Genomic DNA, 20,487 nt, shown 5'->3' with positions numbered 1-20,487 from the left:
CCCTTCCTATGAACCACAAGATTCTAACACTTAGCCTTAGTATTCTAAGATTCCAAAACTGCAGATGTGGCACTGCTGCAGAGAAATAATATATTGGAATTAATGAGAGATCTTTAATTTCAATCCTGTAATGTCTTGGCCCAAGTTTAACACTTCAATACTGTTTTTACTCAAGGCTTAATTTCCCCCCAAAACTTGACTGTCTCAGAAGAAGACCCTTGGCTAATCTGAAAAGAACAAGCTTTTGTGTTACCCTTGTTTCCCATGCTAAACATGCTTAGCACTAGAACATTTGATACTTCAGTAGTTGTAGAGATCAAATATATTTACCAGGTTTCTCTCTTCTATCATCTTACAGGTCTTGTAGAAATTTGCCTGATGCATCCCCTCGATGTGGTGAAAACCAGGTAAGGTTCTGCTTGAACAAGTTTTATTGACATTGGAAGGCATCCAAATTGGAAGCTGTCAGAATTCAAAACGCTCAAACTTGTCCAACTAAGATAACTTCTCCCTTTAATGGCATTTATATTTACTTAATCTTTTTCATAGCGTTTGACAGGCAGAATTTAAATGGCATGATGCATTTCTGCTTGGAGGTCATCTGGAGGTGCTAAATACCTCTTTATAAAATGCACTCTTCATGTGACAGCCTGAGATCCTTTTTGTTGAAAAGGAGGAGGGGCCCCTAGGAAGGTGTGTGTATGTGTGTTCCTCTGTATTGTATATATATCATCTAAGGTACTGTTTTGACTTGAAGCTGGAAATGACATATTGCTTTAGAAATAAAATAATATTGATCGCAGATGTGACACAGCTAGTCATATTCTAAAAAGTCATCCAAAAGTATTCTTTCAACCTGTGTTTGCACAGGGCAGTTGGGTAGTTTCATGGTAGCCACTTTCAGGCAAGTTCAGAGATTTATGGATGGCAAGTACCACTTCTTCAGTTGTTTTCAAAAACACTAACATGTTTAGTGCTAGCATTGTAATAATCATTGTATCATCATCGTCGTCGTCATCGTCGTCATCATTATCGTCATCATCATCATCATCATCATCATCATCATCATCATCATCATCATCATCAAAAATGCTTGTCATGGTAAATGTTTCAGATTCTGTTTCTAAAAATCACATCCAGTCAGTTAGCATAAGAACACTGCACCTGAGTCATTTGGGGAAAGCTGCTGTTTCCCCCCCTGCCTTTTGCATTTCAAAACAAAAGTTAGAATAGCTTTAGATTTTGGTTTATTTATTTGTTAGACTTATATCATACCTTACTTCGCAAGCTCAAACCAACATATATAGCACTTAGTGTAACTGAGGGACAGAGAGCTTCTGTGACTGAGGGTAGACTTGAACCTTGTGCTAATCCAGTCCTTTAACTCCTATCTCACACTGGCTATTACAAATTCTGCATTCTGGATATTTGAAATTAAAAATTTAGAGAAATTTAGCCAACTATATTTTTGCATGTTTGCATGGTTCCCCCTTTGCAGCAAGCTGTAAGTTGTTTTAACATTTTATAGGAGCTGTAGTGGCACTGTGTTAGAATGCAGCATTGCAGTCTAACTCTGCCAGTGCCAGGAATTCAATCCTGATCTGTTCAAGGTTGACTCAGCCTTCCATCCTTCCGAGGTCGGTAAAATGAGGGTCCAAATTGTTGGGGGCAATATGCTAACTCTAAACCTCTTAGACAAAGTTGTAAAGCACTATGAAGCGGTATATAAGTTTAAGTGTTATTGCTATATCTTTAACAAACTATGTTAGCCTGGTTTGATTTTGTGCTAAGTCCAAAGTAAACAATGCACATTCTAGTTGGTTATTTATTTATTTGATTTCTATAGCCATCCATATCAACAAGTGACTGCTAAATTACATTTGTATATATCACATCTCTGTGAATGTAATTCAGCCAGTCACTTCACTGTGACTGTATCTAAAACTATTTGTGCAGTTGAGGTTAATTGTCATAAAGTTTCCTGAAGAAACAAGGTACAGAAAATTTCCATGAGCTTTATCTTAAACTAAACAATGCAGCATTGGTGAGGATTGATATATGCAATCAATAACTAAATAAAAAAAATCAGTAACTTTCCAATAGATCTCTCTTATCCATAATTAGGAATTTCTATTTGTCATATAACATTCCTAATTTAATTATCTGTTATTTTGTGCAATGCATCTGAAAATTGCAACACTGGCATTTAATTTGACCCATTAGTTGGGCAAAGGCAGAGTCAACTGTAATTAAGAAAATCTGTTTACAGAGAAAGGAGGTCCAAGATTTGTAGAAGAGATGGGAAAGCTGACACAGGAACATTGTTGTCAACAAATACGAAGGAAACAAGTGTAGCATATATTTGAAAACAGTGCTTGTGAGCTGAGTTGATCCCCTTTTTCTCAGAAGAATGTGTAGATTGGTGCAGTTAGCTATTCTGATAATTTTTCAAAAATATTGTGATACATTCAAAGATCTATGATAAGTACAAAATTAGAAGTTTCTCCTTTATCAAAGAATACATTTAGTGTTCTGAAAGCATTTTATTTAGAAATGTGTAAAAGCGTACATTTCAAATTATGAATTTTTAAAACATATTTGTTCATGAGTAGATTTTAACATGCAGATTAGTGAAGAAAAGCAGTGAAAAAAACATGAAACAGTTCTGTCCATCCTTTTTTGCGGAATGTTCTGTCTTAATTAGTTTACAGTTCTGGTATTCCTATAATTATGTCCTGGAAATGGAGGAAATGGCAGCAATCAGAAAATTTCCCCAGCTCTATCTTCTATTCCTGTTGACAGCTGTCATACCAATTCAAATGAATTTGGGCTATTCATTTAATTTTAAAATATTATGGTCCATACTTAGCACATGGCTCTGTTGAAGGATCTGGGGATGCATGCATGCATGCATGCAACCCGCACATGTGGAAGAGGAGTGTCAGGAAGATAGGATCCAAGATTTCCAAATCTTCAATCAGATATGCCAACATTTGGGCCATCACTTAGTGTAGAGTACATGTTTTATACCAAATGGTTCCAAATTCAGTCTCCATTTGAAGAATGATGGAAAAGATTCTTGGAGACAAAATGGCTGGCCAATGAAGACCCTGTAAACAAAACTAAGCTAGTCAGACCAGTGATCAAGTAGAAGGCAAATGTTGTCACCCATCATATCTGAGCTTAGCATTAAATCATTGATCTACTGACATTTTTCCTGTAAGTTCAGTTCTTGGCTTGGCTTGGCATAGCAGAAAACTCACAGTGCAGCTCAACAAGATTAAAATCATTTTTACAGTTAAGAATGAAGCCATTCCCAAAATTGATGTCAGAAATTTTACAGTGTTCTAAAGTTTTAAACTTTAGACTTCGTTCTCCTGCTGTTTTGAATTAATAGCTACTTGGCACAGTGCTTGATGGCTTTGAACTGAGGTAGTTTTGACTTGCCTACTTAATGGCTACCACAAGTTCCCACCAGGCCAGCCTTCATCTTTACATGCATTAAAGACATTGGCTTTGCTTTTTAAATATAAGACAGCCTTGACACATTTAGTCCTCCAATCTGAATTAGAAATAAGAAATAGAAATAGATGTAATCCAGGAAGAAGGTCATGTGATTTTGTTCTCTGTGTAGCTTGACTCATACTGTAGATGAGAAATGTTTTGAGTTGAAAGATGCCATAAGGATTAAAAATTAGAGAGAGTGCAAAGACATAATCATTGAGTAATGTCAACCGGAAGATACAGTATCCATCTCAATATAGTCCAACCACATCACATAGACACAGCAAACATTCCTGAATTTAGGCGGAATGTTGATGTCTCGCATTAGATCATACAGCTTGCTATTGCCTATTAGTTAAAACAACATTTTAAGTCAAACATTTCTTTGATTGTATGAAATGCAAGCATGAAATTCCATGGCAAAGGCCATTTCTAATGAAAAAATAATTTCACATTTCTCTATTAGCTATTCTTTCCATTTAATGTTTGTGACTATTTTCTGATGGTTTGGACTTATTGGAACAGCTCTGTTTCTTGCATATGTTTCTGAATGCTTCCCAGCTATTTTTTTTTAAGGTACCCTTTCCTTTTATTTTATTAATTTTTTCCCATTTTTATTTAGGTAAGCACTGCTGAAATCTATTCTGAAGTAGTCAATTTGAAGATCGTGCTTACTGTTTGAGGGCCCTGTGTTTCTATATCTGTCTTCACAATTTTGTACAATTTTTTCCATGGAATTTTTGTAAAGAGGATAATTGATAAATCTGAAAATGTCTTTAAAAACTGATAACTCGCTTTATTGAAGGCCTTCTGTCCCTCGTGGAATTCTAAAGATAACCTATTATTTTTAACAATTGAAATATGATGCTTGACAAGCAATTTTATTGTGTCTACCTGGAACATTCACTTCATCTAGACTTACTTTCAGATAAATATGCATGGGGCTTCAGCCTAAATAACTTGCATGCATTTTTTACAAATCTTTTGCTTCAAACATGAACAAGAGAAATTTGTAAAGATATTTGGAGTTACCTTAGAGACTGAGTGAAGAGATGCTGCCTAGGGAACAGTCAGATAAGAGAGCATATAGGCCACAGCTGCACAATGGACTGACTCTGGAGGGATCTTCCCTGACTAATTGCACTGTAAAAGTGATAGCGGGAACATTGTACTTTAAGACTTGCATGATTCTGTTAGTACTGTGTTACAATGAAGTAGAATTAGCTTATCTGACCATGTTTCCTGCCTGGTCTACCTGGTAAGACTGATAGGAGAACACTTTTCTATTAAGAAGAGGGAAATGGGCAGTTAAGAAAAAAAATGAAATATAAACAAACAAATAAATAAATAAGAACCATACCTATGCCATGATGCTGATTTTGATCAGTGTTTATTTAGGCAATCTATCAGATCTGCTGCAGAAATATTTTATTGAAATATTTGTATATTTGAAATATTAAACAGGTGGCATAATATCATTGTTCCATGGCAAGTGTCACCGATGGGAGGAGAACTGTCTACTTGGATGAATGTCTGTTTGGATGAATCAAAAGATAAATTACTCAGGAGAGTATTAGCAAAATATTTGTGCATGGGTTTTTGTATAGAAGTATATACTTGCAGTTGTCAGGGATCTAGAACAAGGTTACCATTTAGCTTTTTGTCACTTTAATTACTGACAACTTACATACACTAGAGAAAGTATGTAAATGGGGACAGTAGATAAATACTGTTTCTGTGTTTATGGAGTGTGTTTCTATATATTTGTTAATCCTGCTTCCTGTTCCTGATATTATAGGAAGAGAACTGTGTGTCTATGGTGGCAAAAAATCAGGAGTCTGCTAGGACTTTTCTGACTAACATATATTATTAAAAGAAATAGGCTTATAACTTTTAATTAGTCAGAAAAGTGCTAACAGACTCTTTTTTCATTTTTCTTCTGTTCCTAGAATCTCTGTGACTTACAACTTCAAAGGCACATAAGGACTTTTTTATTTCTTGACCATGTCAGTATGTCATGATACACCCTAACAGGCCAAGCTGAAGTGGTAGAAGGCATATCATATACCACAAAGTTAAGATTTTTCATTCCAAAGATCATTTATCTAAATTAGGGGTGGGGAACTCTGGCCCCTTTATGACATGTGGACTTCAACTTCTAGAATTCTTGAGCCAGCCATGCTCAAGAATTTATCACCCCTAATTTATTAGCTTTGCTACTACACACTTGCAGTATTACCTCCTATTGAAAAAAAACTGTACTGGCATAGCATACTTTGATTGTTCGTGTATCATTTCTCTGTGGCTAAGGCAGAAAAGAAAGTTGCTTGAAATGTGGAATACATTTGCTCGCCCTGGAAAAAGCTGCAGCTGATTAACACTATTCTCGTGCCAGATAGGATAGTTGCAGGCTTTATTATGGAAAGTTGCTTCTTAAGATACTTTTTAAAATATTGTCTTTCATAATAAGGCACCAGACTGCATTTTCAGATATATATTAGGTGGGAAAATAAATCCACCTGTGGGTAGCCAACATATAAAAGGGGTGGGAAGCTTTCTGGTACATTACTGCCTTACCCCTACATTTAAGTTTATTCTATACAAAAATGGTCATGGGAATGAGGTGCTCTCTGGAATAGGATCCTGTGGCTATGAAATTGCCAAAGAGGCGTGAGCACAACTAGTCTCTTTCTTTTCCCTTCTGAATAAAATGCCATTGTCTGTGTCCTTATATTTAATCAGATAAGTAGACTGAGCAGGGTGTTCAGAGACCAGGTAAAAGATATTGCAATAATCAGGGCTTTTTTTTTGTCATAGAATGCCCAGAACGGAGTTCCGGCACCTTTTTTGGATGGAACCTTGTAGGGTAGGCAAGGTGGGTTGTATGACGTGTGTGAGTTCCGGCACTTTTTTTTTTTACAAAAAAAGCACTGGCGATAATTAATTTTGTTTGTACGAAATCCAGTTTGATCTTTGCTTGTACAAATTCTTAGCTTTGCCTACTGTTTATCTGCCAAAAGTCTATCATTTTCCTACCTATCGATGTCTTTCAGCCTGTTGATATCTATCCGCCTCTTTGCAAAGTTTTGGGGACAGTTTTCCTAAATGAATAAGCATTGTAGACTTCCCTTTTTTCTGCTGTTGTTATTGTTAGTACTATTACTACTCTTCAGCATTTTATTTGCCACAGCCCCACAAGTTTAGATAATTATAATTATATACAGGACAAGAATTATTTTAGAATTACAGTATCTGCTACATAGAACAAGAATTCCCTCAGCCTAACCTAAAACACAATCAAAGTCTAACTCATGATTCTACCTGTTAAATCATATGTGAAATCAATTACTGCATGGAGCACAACTTGAGCTATTCCTTTGCCATCAAAATGTGTTTCTTCCTCCCTAACAGGAATTCAGACTTTGTTATATGAATATCTCATGCTACCCAAAGAATTTTTAAATATTTTTTTCTCCTGTTCTGCATTTCCAGATATCTTTCTTCCAAGCAAATTTCTGAGATAAGAAAAGTAGTAGAAATAGGTTTTGAAGCAGGGATAAAATCTACTGCAAAGTGCATATGACATAGTTAAATACTTTGCATATTACAAAATCATAAAAATATATTTGGACTCAGAAGAGATAGTAGAAAGTACAGTGGATTATGTTTACAAGAAAAGCATATACTTAAAATGGATTTTGGTGAGGAAGCAGATGTTGGAACTAGAGAAGGAAAGCCACAGCATGAATACAAAGAAACAGGTTCTTTTTTTGTGTGTACATTTTAAAAGGGGATATTTAATTGAGCAACTGGGAAAGTTTTAAAATGGGATGAATCTGGAGACATCCATGGTGCACATAAGATATTTCAAAACATTTCAACAGAGTGGGTGGGTTATTAACAGATGTTAATGATTTGTTGGTGGCATGAGACATTAAATCACAATCAGGGTAGATTGTGGTCATGCCTAGTTTCTTACCCACAGATGAAAATTCAGAGTTAGACCACTGTCATGCCTGATTTCTTACCAGTGATGGGCCATGTGTGCATTAAATAACCACTTTGTTTTAAAGATAATATCAGGTCCCCTATATTTAACAATTTTTCGTGTCGCTGAGCTAACATGAGATAATTTATGAGTACAGTCTCTTTAACATGGCCTTTTGGAGATGTGTGTCTGTGAAGTTTCTTGTGCGCGGTGTATGTGTGTTTTAATTCTCTGGCAACTAGAAATTGCAGATACAAAAGAGAGAAATGGAAATGGTTAAAGTAACCATATCATCACCAATTGTTCCCATAAAAGCTGACCATTAATACTATATTTAAATAAAGCTCTAAAACAACAGCTCTGCATTTTAGGTTGCCAAATCCATCCCGCAAATGAATAAAACTGACATAAAATCTTGCATTTTGTGCTTTCAGTTTGTTTTTGTTAGCAGATGTAACAGTGTGTATTCTAAGTCTAGAGGGATTTTTTTTTAGAAACAAGAATCCTCTTATTGAGCAGTTTATGGATAAAAATATATTTCAGTGTGTCTTTGGAAAATAAGAGTCTCATTTTATTGTTCATTTCTCAAGAGGGTGCAAAGAAGCAGTTACAATGTTTTAATCCTTGCTCATTATAAAAGGGCTGTTTCTGAAGCTGGTAAAAGGCTTGAAAAATAGTTTTCTGAACTTCCTTTTTTCCAAATGTTTTGGAACCAGAACTTTTAAAATTTGAACACATTTGAGACATACTAGGTTAGAAAAGGTTAGCCAGTTGGCAAAACTGTGTGATTGTTCAGCTTAGTGCTGTATTTCAAAATACCAGAGATTTAGTATTAATATAATTACTATATTGAATATAATTAATATTAGAATTATAATGTCCTAACCGTTAGAGAAATTTGCTACCATGTTTTCTATACTTTCTTTTTCCTAGGAAATATCACAATCTGACTTGGTCTCTTTATACATTATCTTTAATGAAGCGTGCAAACCAGCATTTCCATTTCTCCTCTTGTGATGAGGACAGCACATCTTTCTCCTTCTGTCCCGGCCACTTTATACAGAGGCACAACTGAGAGCATTTTAACAAACTGCATCACTATTTGGTTTGGTGGTAGCAGTACCTCAGATAGAAGGTCCATACACAGAGTGGTAAGGACATCTGAGAAGTTTATAGGAAGCCTGCTTCCTGTTTTTCAGGATACTGCTTATAAGCGCTATGTGCTTAGAGCTCGAAGCATTGTTAGAGACCCCACACATCCACTTCACGGTCTGTTTCTGTTGCTCCCCTCTGGGAGGAGGTTTCAAAGTATTTATAGCAGAACTACTAGATATTGTAACAGCTCTGTTCCTTATGCCATCCGTCTTGTAAATTTGCAGGATTCTTTCTTTTCGCCATGTATATGTATACATTCGAACTAGACTGTGATGTTTCTCTGTGTCATATGTATTGTATGTGGGTATACGCATAATGGTATTTTTTTGAGAATGCAATGAAATTTCATTTTAATGTATGCTGATTAGTGTACATTTAAAGTGACAATAAGGTTTCTATTCTATTCTATTCTATTTTATTCTATTCTATTCTATTCTATTATCATGTAGACAGGTTGCATGATGCCATTATTGTCAAACAAAGCCAGTTTAGAGAACAATGACACAAATTCCTAATCAAGCGTAGCCATTGCTCTAAAGGGGTGAATAATTCTATTCCTTTGCAGAGCAATGCTCCAACAATCACCATAATAACATTTGTTTGTATTGCATTTTGTGTTTGCATGCCCATTTTTGGTTATATTTATTTTCATTGCCAGGAAATTCTTTTGATGAAAAGGATTGCACATATCCACATAAATTATAAATAACCAAACTTCCTTTGCCTTTTCTCATTTCTTGAAAGATTGTGTACAAATCTACAAGTTGTATTATGTTTTGAAAAGTATAAAACAGAATAAAATATCCTGTTGCTTAGAACAGCCCCCTAAATTCATACCCTTATCAAAATAACTTCCTGCATTCATTTGTATTATTGTTTTGATAAATGACATGATGTTAATAGAAAGTTATGTGTTTTCTTTATTGTTTCATGTTGATTTATGATTTGAGGTTTTTCCTGAGGTAATATGGAAGTGCTAGAAATGCTTTCGGTTATATACTGTAGACACAAGAACCCTCTTTTTATCTGAAAAGGACTAAGCATTATTATATTCTAAATGTATATTGTATATGTATTTAATTCCACATGTACTTGCTTTCATGTTAGATTTAGAAATATTATATAAAAATGTTTTCATAGTTCTTTATGCTATCTCTTTAAGAAGCTGCATGAAAGATGACAACATAGAAACAGGTAATTTTCGTTTAAGTCCTTGAACTTACAGTGGACTAAAAAAATAGTTGCTATGACCTGTCCTCAAAGTTACGACTGCCACACCTCCCTCCCCATGGTCATGTGACTGGATTTGCGGCACTTGGCAACTGGCTTGCATTTATAACTGGCTGTAGCATCCCACGGTCAGGACTACAATTTGCAATATTTTTTGCCATTTTCCACAGCAGAAAATGGTAAAAAAATGCCCATTGGATATGCTAGATTCACTTAACAACCATGGTGTCTCACTTTACAACCATTGTATAAACAGTTGTAAAATCAAGTCAGGCCATGGAGACAGAGTTAACAACTGCAATGGGCCCAATTGTGGTAATGAAGAACTACCCACATTTGATGGGTCTAATTCTTAGTTTGTTCTTTAGAAACTGATAAATTGTGAACTATGCATAGAAGGGAGGTAATTTGATAGTGAAACATGTTAACCAGGAGTTTGGGAGGTGTGGGTTTTATTTTATTTTATTTTATTTTATTATTTTATTTTATTTTATTTTATTTTATTTTATTTTATTTTATTATTTTATTTTATTTTATTTTATTATTTTATTTTATTTTATTTTATTTTATTTTATTTTATTTTATTTTATTTTATTATTTTATTTTATTTTATTTTATTTTATTTTATTTTATTTTATTTTATTATTTTATTTTATTTTATTTTATTTTATTTTATTTTATTTTATTTTATTATTTTATTTTTACATTTCAGTAAAAACACATAAACATGCATGGGGGGGCAATTAAGCTTTGAATTCAGTTCCCATTTTTCATGGAATTACTTTCAGATTTTAGCAGACTGATTTTACAAAAGTAGCTGCGGAAAGAGTGAGAGGAAATTTTAAGTGCTATTTAAGCATCCCTCTTTCTTTTACCTGATGGTTTCTAGGATGAACGCAGAAATTGTTTTTCACATTAGTACTTCAAAAGGATTTCTCTAGAGAAATTGGTTGTGGATGTGGTTCTTTTTCTACTACTACTATTATTGGGTAAAGATAAATTCAACAAGAACCTCACCTTTAAAAATAATGACTTCTGGCATGCATTCTACCTTCTATAGAAATATCTTTAGAATTTGGATTTATTGTGTTTACTTGTTCTTTGGTAGTATGCATACTGTGCATTTTATATATATGTTGGTTTATATGTGTCTATTTGTGGATGTAATTGTATTGAATACAGAATAAATGGCACTTTTGTGTATATGTTTATAATAGGTCCACCTCATTCCTGAAAGTATACATATTTACTTTAAAAAGCTATTAATCCCTATATCCACTCCAAATTAGACAGAGAAGCAAACTATGCATTTTTAGAGCTCTTAGAGACAGTGTTGCATGCCTTGTCATTTTTGCCCATCAGCTAAGACAGGACAAGAAAAGAAGGATTGAAGAATAGGATTTTTTTTAATTTTTTGGTGGGGGGCAAAAAGAAAGTTTTTTTTTCAATCCTGCTTTCTAGAATAGGAACAGGAAGAAGCCACATCTTGGAAAATAAATAGCTTGCCAATGATATCAATAGAGTACTTCTGCAAAGTAGGGTCAGAACACTGAAAATTGCTCACAGAGATAACATTTAGGAATGTTTAGCAAGAACTGTACAGTTTAAAGAACTTCAAGACAGTATATTAAAATGAATTGAAGTACAACACACCATTAATACGCTTGTAGAAAGCAGGTTCTGGATTGATAATTGATAATATAATTAATTGATAATTAATAATATCTGATAGCTCTCTGGACAGTTCATAGGATCTCAGAATGACCAGCAACATAAATAATTCATTATTCATTTACTCTGGGCACCTGTCACTCTCCCTCCTAAAATCCTAAAGAATTACTTTAAACTGATGATTTGCAAAAGCAGTATGATGGCAAGGGATCTTGAATAATAAGGCTAAAAAAGAGGAAAGGATTGCTTGTATTCAAGCACATGTGCATTTTTAAAACATAATCAGATTGGTTATACACAGTGGTGGGATTCAAATATGAGAACAACCGGTTCTCTGTGTGGATGCTGCTTCCGGAAGTCCATTCTGGGCCTGGGAAACAAAAAATTAGCTACCGGTTCTGCCGAAGTGGTGCGAACTGGCTGAATCCCACCACTGGTTATACAGATAGTCCTCGACTTACTACCACAACTGAGCCCAAAATTTCTGTTGCTGAGAAATTAAGTGACTTTTGCCACATTTTATGACTTTTCTTGCCACAGTTGTTAAGTGAATTACTGCAGTGGTTAAGTTAGTAACACGGTTGTTAAGTGAATCTGGGTTCCCCATTAACTTTGCTTGTCCAAAGTCACAAAAAGTGATCACATGACCCTGGGACACTGCAATCATCATAAATCAGTTGCCAAGCATCTGAATTTTTATCACTTGACCATGGGGATACCGCAACAGTCATAAGTTTGAAAAATGGTCATAAGTCACTTTTTTTTTCAGTGGTGTTGTAACTTTCACTAAATGCACTGTAAGTTGAGGACTACCTGTATTACCACAGAGATGGTCTTATTTTTGCCCAATACTCACAAAAATAAACCTCATATAAAAATACATCCAACTTCCAAGCACATCTTTGAATTAGGTTGTTTACAAACTGATCATATTAGCAGCATAATTTCCCAGTATAAAAATACTGGTTTCACTCAAACTGCCGGCCCACAGGCCGGTTGCATCATATGGATGCCATGCCCACCCCAGCTCCGGCAATTCAAAAAAAAGTCGTGATACATTGCAAAACGTCACATGACGTGGCAAGTTTGACACCCGTGCTTTAGAAGAATTAAAGCTAGCATACAACTCTTGTAGTCAGAGAAGCATCAGTATTTGCCATTCACGGTATATAATGACTTAGATTTATGAAGATGATTGCTCAGATTTTGATTGCTCAGATTTTCATATCTTTCAGTGATCAGAAATTTGACTATAAACAGTAGTAAATTGTTATTTGACCATGTTTAAACCATTGTGTTCTCTTTGTTTTCTTTTTCTTTCCCTATAAAGAACAATAAAATGTTATCTAGCAGTTGAATCATAATCAGCATGATATTTCATCCTATATTTCAGTAAATAGCAACAGTCAAAAGGAATACTGTATATCCAACTTTTCCTTTTTAAAAAATAAATATGAACAACTACAATGACAACAAAATAGTGTAAAACATAACACATTTTCTTTTAATTCTGTAAAGTATTAAAAAAGTGAGTGATTCTTAAAATATCTTCTTGTCATATGATGATAATACAGTGCTGGATAAACTGATTTGGAGCTGAACATCCTTGACAGAAAACAAATAAAATAAAGTGTGGCATTACGCAAGATACTTTTTCAGCCTACATGTTGGAAAGAAGCCTGTTAAGAATTCAATTTCAGCTATTAAGGGATTATAAAATGCCACAGAATAGATGACGATGACGACAATGATAGCAATAATAATACATCAGTCTTTCTGTTTGTCAGAATATAACAGCATTCCTTAAATTTTATTATAGTTGAACTTCAGGAATGTTTCTGTAGATTAGGAAGACATAACTTTTTAGCCCAGCTTCTGAAATGCTGTTGCAGTTTTTCATTAACCTAGAAACCTCCTCCTTACATGGTTCACAGCCTGGCCTCAGCTTGCTTGGAGGTAACAAAGGGTGTCACAGGGACAGGAATACAGCAGGGGGTTTGCTCCACGAGGGCTGCCATCTGACTTTCATCAGGTCAACTGTTTTAACTCCTGCCTCATTAAGTAAAATAAAATGGAGATTACGGTGTGTGGAAGGATCAGATTGCCTGGAGCTAGCTTTGCCTCTCGACAGTTGCTGTTGACTCTGTATTTGGACAAGGCTGGGCTCCCTGTGTTTTCCATTTAGCATGGCAGCAGGCTTTAAATTACCTTGAAGACAAGACCATTTGCAAGGCATCCCCTTTGACATTTCAGAGAGTAGGTGTGGAGAGAATATTGTAGGACAGGAAGACACCTCAGCCTCAAAGTTAGTTTATCTACTACAGAGATGACAGGGTCTGGTATTGGGGTTAACTGTGATCAAGGCAATCTTTCATATCAGGTCATAGCTACCCCTTCACTTTCAAAGAAGGCTCTAAAATAGTTTTTAAATTAATACAGAAAGTTTGGCAAAGTGTATTACTGCCCATGTCACTGACATATACCTTTATTTCAGAAATAATTTTGATCAGATAGCTTGAACTGAAGAACAACACAGGAAATGTTATTACATATTTTTATGTTATCATATGTAGAGATCACCTAATTTCCCTCATAGAGCAATATAATCAAAGAATAGACATAAAAAGTGGAAAGATCTGGCTAGTACTTACAGGGAAGTATGGGAACCATCTGTCTTACAACTAGGGCATTTTAACATGTTCATACAGGCAAGGGTAAGGGTTCAGTAGCTAGTGACCCAAAATTATTTCATTGAACAAGCTAACAGAGAGAAGGAACTGCAGTTTGCTTCAGAAATCAGAAGGAGGAAGAGACAAGAAGACCAGAGAAATTGGTGTTCTGGGGTAATGTTTGCTCAGCTGTGAAAAGTAAAGTCATCTGAATATCTGCTGACTGTGAGGGGTGTGTCCTGAGAGCTGCTGATTGCTAGTGGGATAATTGAGTGCCTGCTTCTTGTTCAATAAGCAAAGACTGTAAGAGATATATGAGGCAAACAGGTTCTCGCTACAATACCATTTTCAAATTAAAGAGAATAATAATAATAATAATAATAATAATAATAATAATAATAATAATAATAATAATAATAATAATGCCCATAATCTACATAGAGATGTTCAACAGTCTCTAGTTATCAAGTAAAATAGGTGGACATGGAATGTTGCAAATATAAAAGACAGCTGAAGAAGAAATAAAAGCATTGGAAGAAAATCTGAAGAACAATGAAGAAGATGCACTGAAACTGGTATATCATGAAGGCTTACTGAATACCGGAGAGACTAAATTGGCCTACAAGAAAGACCAAATGAAGAATAGAAAAGAGGCATGACAAGGCAATATTGTACAGGTTCAAAGAAGGGCAAAAAGGGTCTGGAAACTCAATATTATGAATGAAAATAGAATAACCCCGTGTATGTTTAGCTTTGAGAAACTATTAGTGAACTTGAAAAGATGTCACACAGCAGATCAAGAAGTATTTTTATTGTTCAGCATTCTTTAAAATGAATGTGAAAAACATTTAAACAGAGCCGTAGTCATAATTCAAGTATATGTAACTTTTGCAGGATGCAACTATAATTTTGCACGGGTTTGTACAAAGCTGATAGAAAGAAAAATATCTTCTATCACCATACAAGAACTTGGGGCCATCCAGTGAAATTAAAGAGTGAAGATCCAGAATAAACAAAAGGAAGTATCTCTTCATCCAAGATATAGTGGTTGCTGCCTGTTTGTTCAGTGATTGGACAAGTTGAAAGAGGATAAAGTTATCAGTATTTGTTAGTTATTACATCCTCTACAGGGAACAGTTTTCTTCTGAATATCAGGGCCTGCAAAACACCAGAAGGAAGATCTACTGAATTTATCCAGACCCAGGCAGGAACAAAATGATGAACCAGAAACTGGATTTATTCACAGGGCTGTTCTAATTTGTTAAAATTCTTTTGCTCTTTATTTAAAAGCTTAAAATGAAAAAAGCAAAACAAATTAATCTTTCAATACAATAGACATATTAACAAATTTGATAATCAGAACTGGTAATATATTATCACATGTAATGTATGTTAAAAGTAGAAGAACTTCCTGGAAATGTATATGTTAAACACAACAACTCAAGAACATAAAGTCATCGCCATCACTGTTTCTACCTCATCCCAACTTCCACCAAGCGTGTGGTTCAGAACAGCCACAAAAGTGTCACTATATCATGTTACCTCCACAATTGGGAACATAATTTTAAGTGCAGGGGAAAGACACACATTGATGCTTAGGAAGATTTCTCCTGCATTCACAGCTCAGATTTTGAGAAGTCAACCAGAACAGTTTCTTTATGCACAGAAAATTGTGGGAGAGGATTACTGTTGAGAGATTTATAGTGGTGTAGCCAATTTAGACTTTGATTGAATTATGATTTGGTGCTCTGCTGTCGATGGGCTTGTGCTGAGCGCCAGCTGCTCTCAGGGTTATAAGCAATAAAGATATCTGCTTGAGCATTTCCAAGCAGTTTGTGGAAGCCTGGGGAATGGGAATATAACTGTGCCATGAGAAAGGACTCGCCTTTACAATATGGGAGAGGTTGACTTTTGGAAGAATCTTTTTACCTCAAATCCCCCCCCCCCCAATACATCTTAGCCATCATAGCAACAGTTAAGGAATTTTTGTTTGCAACATCTATCATAGTAGATGGGAAGGACATGGGTTGAGAAAGCTAAATGTTGAGGAAGGATTTGCAAATTATGGCCATATGAAACACTTCAGCATCTCTTTTTGTAACTTTCAGATCACCCCTCGAATTGGTAAGGCCATACTTTCTTGTTGGAAGACAGAGTCATAGGATTTATAAAGCACTTTAAAAGGTGTACAGAAACTATTTTACATCTTAACCCCCTCCAAATAATAATTAAAAATGTTTGGTCCAGCTGGCTGTGGGTTGTGATGTTGCAGGCATACACCTTGTAGCTTCTAGGAAGCCAGAGGAAAATGGCAACTCTTGCCAAAAGCAAGTTGATCATTCTCTGTTTGGGAGGGAGGGAGGGAGGGAGGGAAAAGGAAAAGGAAAGAAGGAAAAATTTTCAATCTTTTATCTGGTATCAGATTCTTAGCTGGAAGATGCTGCCATCAGGATGTATAGCATTGCTTACCTGTGTTATCTGAAGTGACTGTTAGAGAAAAAGATATAATTTGTACCCATAGATTTCAATCTGGGTGTCCCATATGGGCAAATTCAAGTCAGTTTTGGAAATTGTATTTACATTAAAAAATGTTTTGAATGATCAGAGTTGGAACTTGATACTATGAAAGTATTTTATATAGAGAAATAAAATCTTTCATACTGAGCTTTCACCCACATCTACAAGCAGCTTCCTTGGCAACAATACCAAAATATTTTTATTGTTGTTGTTTACCTCACAGTCTACAATAGTCCGTTGAGAGACCCCATCAAAGGATTTCCATATCCATACAAGGTCAGCCACATGCTGCATCTGCTGAGAGCATGAAAGTATTATACTGATTGCCTTTTTATGATTCAAAATTATTTTTTAAGATCTATCTTGCAAGGGAATAAAAAAGGTCCTTTCCAAACATATTGGGATTAATATAACCTCCTTTTCAATAAGAATATTTTTGGGGGTTAGTTACCTCCTAGCATTACACAGAATTCTTTAGCCTATATAATCCCATTTTAATAATCTATACACAAGAGTGGATAGAGTGATTAAAGCATCAGCTTAGAAACCAGAGATCAGGAGTGCTATGTACAAAGTCAGCTGGACGAGTTTGGACCAAATATTCTCCTACAACGTAGGAAGAAGACAACGGTAAGCCACTTCTGAAAATACTGAAAATGCCAGGAAAATTTCAGTTTCCAGGAGTCAAAACTGATCTGATGGCCATATATACGAAGAAGAATCCATACATGCTTTAGTATGAAAGGGGAGTTCTGTTTTCCTCCTAAGCAACAAATAAAATTCATGTAAGTGATGCTTCAACATTATGATTAACAAATCTATCTGTATGTGTATGTGGTTTCAAATCAGTGACTATATGAACGAATCATGCAGTTTCCTTGGCAACATTTTCAAAAGTGGTTTGCCATTGCCTTCGTCCTGGGGCTGAGAGAAAACAACTGGCCTAAAGTCACTCAACAGCTGCTATCTATGTTTAACTAGAACTCAGGACCCTCTGTTGTGTATTTCTGGCACTAAACCAAGTTGGCTGTTGATTAAAATCTTAACACTTTAAAAATGAATACCTACCTGGTAGCACTGTTTTCTTGGCATTATATTAATATTTGCACTTAAAATATTACTGAATATTGCTTTTGTTTGTGCCAAAACTATATTTGTGAATAGAAAATGTATTTATAATGAAAGTGAATGAGTTTACTCATGGTGAATCAATAGAAAAGGCTGTTAAAAGGCATTACACATAACCTATGTCAAATGATTTGAAGGAAAGGCAATTGTGCTTTTTTTTTTTTTTTTTTGCAGTCTTGCGTGTTAAAGCACGCTTTGGTCAATAAGAGATATGATTCAGAAAGCACCTGGATCTGTTGCTATTTTATTAGTTAAGCTATCATGAACTTGTACTAACTTGCACTCATTGGTATTAATAAACTACTTGTTTACTGAGGAATCAATATGTAGGCTAGCTTATGTTTGTCTGATATTTAACTATAAATTTGGAGTTTTAAAAGTCAACCTTTATGGAGAAATAAAATAATCAGAAAGGGTAGCTCAATATTTTTTTCAAGCTTGGCAACTTAAGATATCTGGGCTAGTAGAACCAGCCATTAGGTTATCTCCCTTCCTATACTTCAAAGGTAGTTTGCGGCTCCATCTTAAAAATCATACAGGCACAGCATCCCTAGGCCATCACCACTAAGTCACTCTTGAACCATAGAGTGGATGCCTCTTTTGGTCTGTCCCTGGGCTTTGCAGCTTTTTCAGATTATAATATAAGCAATGGGCAATGGCAAGTTTTTTAAAGAGGGAGAAAGAGAAGAGGGTACCAGGTCTAGGGCAACTCGTCATAGCCAACTCGTTGCGGCCAACTTGCCACGACCAACGTGCCACAGCCAAGTCACTACAGGACAACTTGCCGCAGAACAAGAGTTATACTAATATCAAGAAATGGTGTAATAGAATCATTAAAGAAAGGATGCCAAAGGAGGGTCAAAATGAAAGGTGAATGACAAAAATTAAAATTATTTTAAAATTATTTTACATAATTAAATAGAATTTTTGAATTGTCCCGCTGCGAGTTGTCCTCTGTTGTGTCAACCATGGCTTCTTTATTGCCTATAAATTGAATGATTTATTTCCTTTGATCCACAGTGGGCCATGAATGTATAGTCTTCTATATTCTTTGAATGATACTTGGGGGACTCTTATGCAAATGCTAAAATGAATTTGGGGATTACTATAAAAAGATCATTCAGTAGGCCCTTATATAACACTGATGATCGATGTTAGTTTTTATTCACATTCAGGTTTGTGCATCATTACAGCTTTACTTGCTGCTTATGCTTTATTTTGCCTTATATCTGTTGATGTATTGTGAGAATCTAAGATATTCATGGCTCCTTATACAACCTTGAAAAAAATAAAAGTATTGTGCATTGTCCATATTCTCTTTTAGCCACATTTACAGTAATAGTTCTTGGTGGTTTGCAAAGATCTTGTCTCTGGCCCTGTTTGTTCTGGGTCATTCCTAGGCTTCGATTTACTAAAAAATGGGAGAGAAAGAGCAAGTACTTTGTTAGTCATACAGTATGCACTTGGCTAAAAAGGCAAGTGTACATGCTTTATAATAACACAAGCATTTTCTTGCTAATCCCTTGGCAGGCTCATTATCCACATTGCCTGAGGCAACAGTGGCCCTATCGTGAGAGAGAAGTTTAACTTAGAGCATGAAATTAATCCTTAAAGACTTGTGCCTACCCATTCTTAAAAAAATAAATCTAAGATGAATTTAGAATTTCCCTCAAACTTTATGCTGTTCTATGGCACACCTGTCCAATGTGCTGTGTAAGAGCAATAAACATGCCAGATTTGCATTTAGTTAAGGTAAGTTGAGAAATGTGTGATTGAATCAATGAAGCATAACTGTAATATTTAATATTTAAATATTTATATTTCATATTTGTAAAGTCACCTGTCTTACATGAAAGTAACTCTGGGTGGCATACAACATTAAAACAATGCATAAGACAGTCACAATTAAAAATAACTATAAAACATATGCATGTAAAGTGACAGTAGCTGTAGTTTGATATATGATATGCTATGTGCTGCATTTACCAAATTCAGCACAATTACGTATTTTGCAATTTTTTAATTTTTTAAGACAAATTGTAAGGATCAGCCTCTAAGCAAGATTATACTTACAGGGTTAGTATATTTTCTATCAGAACCTAATGAATTTTGTTGCTATAGGTTTTCTTTTTATTTTGTCAGTATGAAGAACATATAAAATGTTCTATTTTTAATATTTTTGATAATTTTGTCTTACCATTCTCTTGTTTCCTTATGATGTATGTAATTTCAGTTCGTAATCTCAGCTTGTATACTGTGCCTAATATAAAAACTGACACTGCTTGTACACAGTATGTATACAAACACAGTTTATACGCGGTGATTCTTCTGGATAATATGTCCTTAGTCTTGGGTACAACCTCTAAATTAACACCAGTTGAGACTGCTGTGACAGCAGAATTCAAGTTGGCTTTATTTTCTAATGAAGTCATGCATAGAAAAGCATTTGATCTTGTAATAACAACTGACCATTTCATATTATCTAAGGTAAGGTAATAAAATCAAGATTTGGAATCAGCCTCTCTAAACTGACCTTTCTGACAGCTTGGAATACAAGATTTCTCTTAAGCATATGTGAAAGTGAAAGAATATTTATATATGCAATATGGATTTAGTTATCAGGCA

The 20,487-nt window shown here is 35.0% G+C and overlaps 1 protein-coding gene across 1 annotated transcript in view; it reads left to right on the top strand.

The window, feature by feature from the left end:
• Positions 1-273: 273 nt before the first annotated feature.
• The window catches only part of SLC25A21 (solute carrier family 25 member 21), a 102,283-nt gene continuing 82,069 nt past the window's right edge, over positions 274-20,487 (top strand). Inside the window, exon 1 of the mRNA XM_015817499.1 lies at positions 274-407. Within this exon, the coding sequence (XP_015672985.1) occupies positions 274-407 (134 nt within the window). The remainder of the gene's footprint in view (positions 408-20,487) is intronic.

This window comes from Protobothrops mucrosquamatus, unplaced genomic scaffold (assembly GCF_001527695.2).
Source record: "Protobothrops mucrosquamatus isolate PMUCROS unplaced genomic scaffold, P.Mucros_1.0 scaffold597, whole genome shotgun sequence".
Lineage (NCBI taxonomy): Eukaryota > Metazoa > Chordata > Lepidosauria > Squamata > Viperidae > Protobothrops > Protobothrops mucrosquamatus.
The sequence above is the reverse complement of the archived record's forward strand: the minus strand, read 5'-3'. Positions and strand labels throughout refer to the sequence as shown.